Source organism: Lucilia cuprina, chromosome 6 (assembly GCF_022045245.1).
Source record: "Lucilia cuprina isolate Lc7/37 chromosome 6, ASM2204524v1, whole genome shotgun sequence".
Classification (NCBI taxonomy): domain Eukaryota; kingdom Metazoa; phylum Arthropoda; class Insecta; order Diptera; family Calliphoridae; genus Lucilia; species Lucilia cuprina.
Window position 1 is genome coordinate 51,979,969 of NC_060954.1, and position 2,725 is coordinate 51,982,693.

Consider the following 2,725-nt stretch of genomic DNA (forward strand, 5'->3'; position numbering starts at 1 on the left):
TTCTAGTTCAGTTCTAGTTCAGTTCTAGTTCAGTTCTAGTTCAGTTCTAGTTCAGTTCTAGTTCAGTTCTAGTTCAGTTCTAGTTCAGTTCGAGTTCAGTCCTAGTTCGGTTTTAGTTCAGTTCTAGTTCAGTTCTAGTTCAGTTTGAGTTCAGTCCTAGTTCGGTTTTAATTCAGTTCGAGTTCAGTTCTAGTTCAGTTCTAGTTCAGTTCTAGTTCAGTTCTAGTTCAGTTCTAGTTCAGTTCTTGTTCAGTTCTAGTTCAGTTCTAGTTCAGTTGTAGTTCAGTTCTAGTGCAGTTCTAGTTCAGTTCTAGTTCAGTTCTAGTTCAGTTCTAGTTCAGTTCTAGTTCAGTTCTAGTTCAGTTCTAGTTCAGTACTAGTTCAGTTCTAGTTTAGTTCTAGTTCTAGTTCAGTTCTAGTGCAGTTCTAGTTCAGTTCTAGTACAGTTCTAGTACAGTTCTAGTTCAGTTTTAGTTCAGTTCTAGTTCAGTTCTGGTTTAGTTCTAGTTCAGTTCTAGTTCAGTTCTAGTTCAGTTCTAGTTCAGTTCTAGTTCAGTTCTAGTTCAGTTCTAGTTCAGTTCTAGTTCAGTTCAGTTCTAGTTCAGTTCTAGTTCAGTTCTAGTTCAGTTCTAGTTTAGTTCTAGTTCAGTTCTAGTTCAGTTCTAGTTCAGTTCTAGTTCATTTATATTTTCATTAAAGTTAAGTTCTATTTTCATTATTAATGAGTTAAGGATTATTTCGTCCTAAAATTATTTTGATTTTGGTCTACTTTTATGAAAATATCAATAAGAGAATAATTTATATAAAGACGCAAATGATTAACTCTTTCCCTAGAAAGAGTATGAAATTAGTTAAACATTTGAATTTAATTTTCTCTTTAAATATTTGTTAATTTAGAATTCATATTTTACCCGAACAAAAGTCTCTTAAAACATTAGTTATTTCTTTTTTTTTGTGTAAAATTTTATTTACTTAAAAATAAAAAGTATTGCCTTAATCTAACTTAAAGTTACTTAATTTAGCTTTAACTCTAATGTCTTTCTATATTACGACCCTTTTCCAATAAATCTCGGAATGATTTGATTTCATGACGTGGTATCTGTTGGCGATATTTCAGATGTAATAGACCATAAATAAAGTCCAACTCACATTCTTCGTCATGACGACCTTCTGGCAATTTGGCTAAGAGGGCACGTTTTGTACATATGAAAGTGTCGATGGCTTCTCGTTCACCCTGTTTCTGTTCAAATATTTCCAAATATATTTGATACGATGGCTTGGTGGGTGAGAAATGTTCACGTAGTAAACGTATAGCATCATCCCAGGTTTTAGCCTCTCGGCGTACACCCTTCCACCAGGTGATGGCTAAACCGGTGAACAGCAAAGATATACCTTTTAGAGCATCTTTATCGGAAATTTGTTCCACTTCTTTATAAGTTTCGACGGCATCTACAAACACTTCAACAGCATCGTGATCTCGTTGACCCGAAAATCTTGTGGGACAGTTGGCAAAACTACCTTTGGATTTCTTCTCCTCTGCCTCGCTCTCTTTGGAATCGGGTGCTAGTGAACGTATTGTTTCGATTAATATTCGAAATTGTTCATCGGACATTTGTGTCATCGTGTAGCTGTCTGTATATTTGTTTCAAAGTTAAAGAGACACTAAAAGTTGTAGCAAAACAACAGACGATTTTAAATAGGTATTTCTTTGGGTTGTGAAATACATAATATCTTTTCTTGTTTTTTTTATTGTCTTTACTAGTGCATAACATGTACGACGTAATGACTCACTTTTTGAGTACAATATTCGCCATTAAATGAGAAATAGGAAGAGTATTTTGCTAAAATGAGAAATTTGTTCTCTCTAATTTAACTACAGCTACACCAAAAGGGTCATTTTGGGTACTAAACTGAGAGAGTAATGAGAGTATTTTTTCTACTAATCATTAGCATGGAACTCTGGGTTACCCAGGTAATAAAAAAGAATTATATGCAAAAATATGCCATTTTACTATGTAATTGAAATTCATTTAAAATAACTTCTAAACCGTTTAAACATGTAATTTCTTGAGTAATGACTTGGAATCATTAACAGTAAGTTTTCCGTAGAAGTATTAAGTCAAATTATTTAGAAAAATTTTTTAAAGAGAGTTATTGTTTTTTTCCAATTTATAATCACCATATTAATTTACTGATTCCAATCTCACAACCGATCTTTTTTTTCAAGTTGGCATCTCTGTTTAATGGTAGTTTTTTTTTCTAGTTGACGTTATCGTATTTTTATTTCCAAAAAACACAAACATTTTATTACTTGTAGGCGGTCAAAAATTTTGTGTTGGGGAGGGGAACCCCTTTGGTTAAGCATTAGTAGTTTTTAACAAAAGTTTTTATAGGAAACTTCCAAAAAAAGTAAATATAATGTACATTAATGTTGCAACTTTTTGGAATAATGTTCATGTTCTAAATAATAATCTTGATCTTGGCATTTCATAAGTTCTAGATTTGTTGTTCCAGTTAAGTTTTAATTCAGTTCTAGTTCAGTTACAGTTGAATTTTAATTGAGTTTTAATTCAGTTCTAGTTTAGTTCTGGTTCAGTTCTAGTTCAGTTCTGGTTCAGTTCTAGTTCAGTTCAGTTCAGTTCTAGTTCAGTTCTAGTTCAGTTCTAGTTCAGTTCTAGTTCAGTTCTAGTTCTAGTTCAGTTCTAGTTCAGTTCTAGTTCAGTTC

The 2,725-nt window shown here is 32.4% G+C and overlaps 1 protein-coding gene across 1 annotated transcript; it reads right to left on the minus strand.

The window, feature by feature from the left end:
* Nucleotides 1-934: 934 nt before the first annotated feature.
* On the minus strand, nt 935-1,667 carry LOC111683449 (activity-regulated cytoskeleton associated protein 2). The gene has a single exon (XM_023445520.2). It carries the CDS (start codon nt 1,619-1,621, stop codon nt 1,031-1,033), a length of 591 nt encoding a protein of 196 aa, XP_023301288.1. The 5' UTR covers nt 1,622-1,667; the 3' UTR covers nt 935-1,030.
* Nucleotides 1,668-2,725: the final 1,058 nt, after the last annotated feature.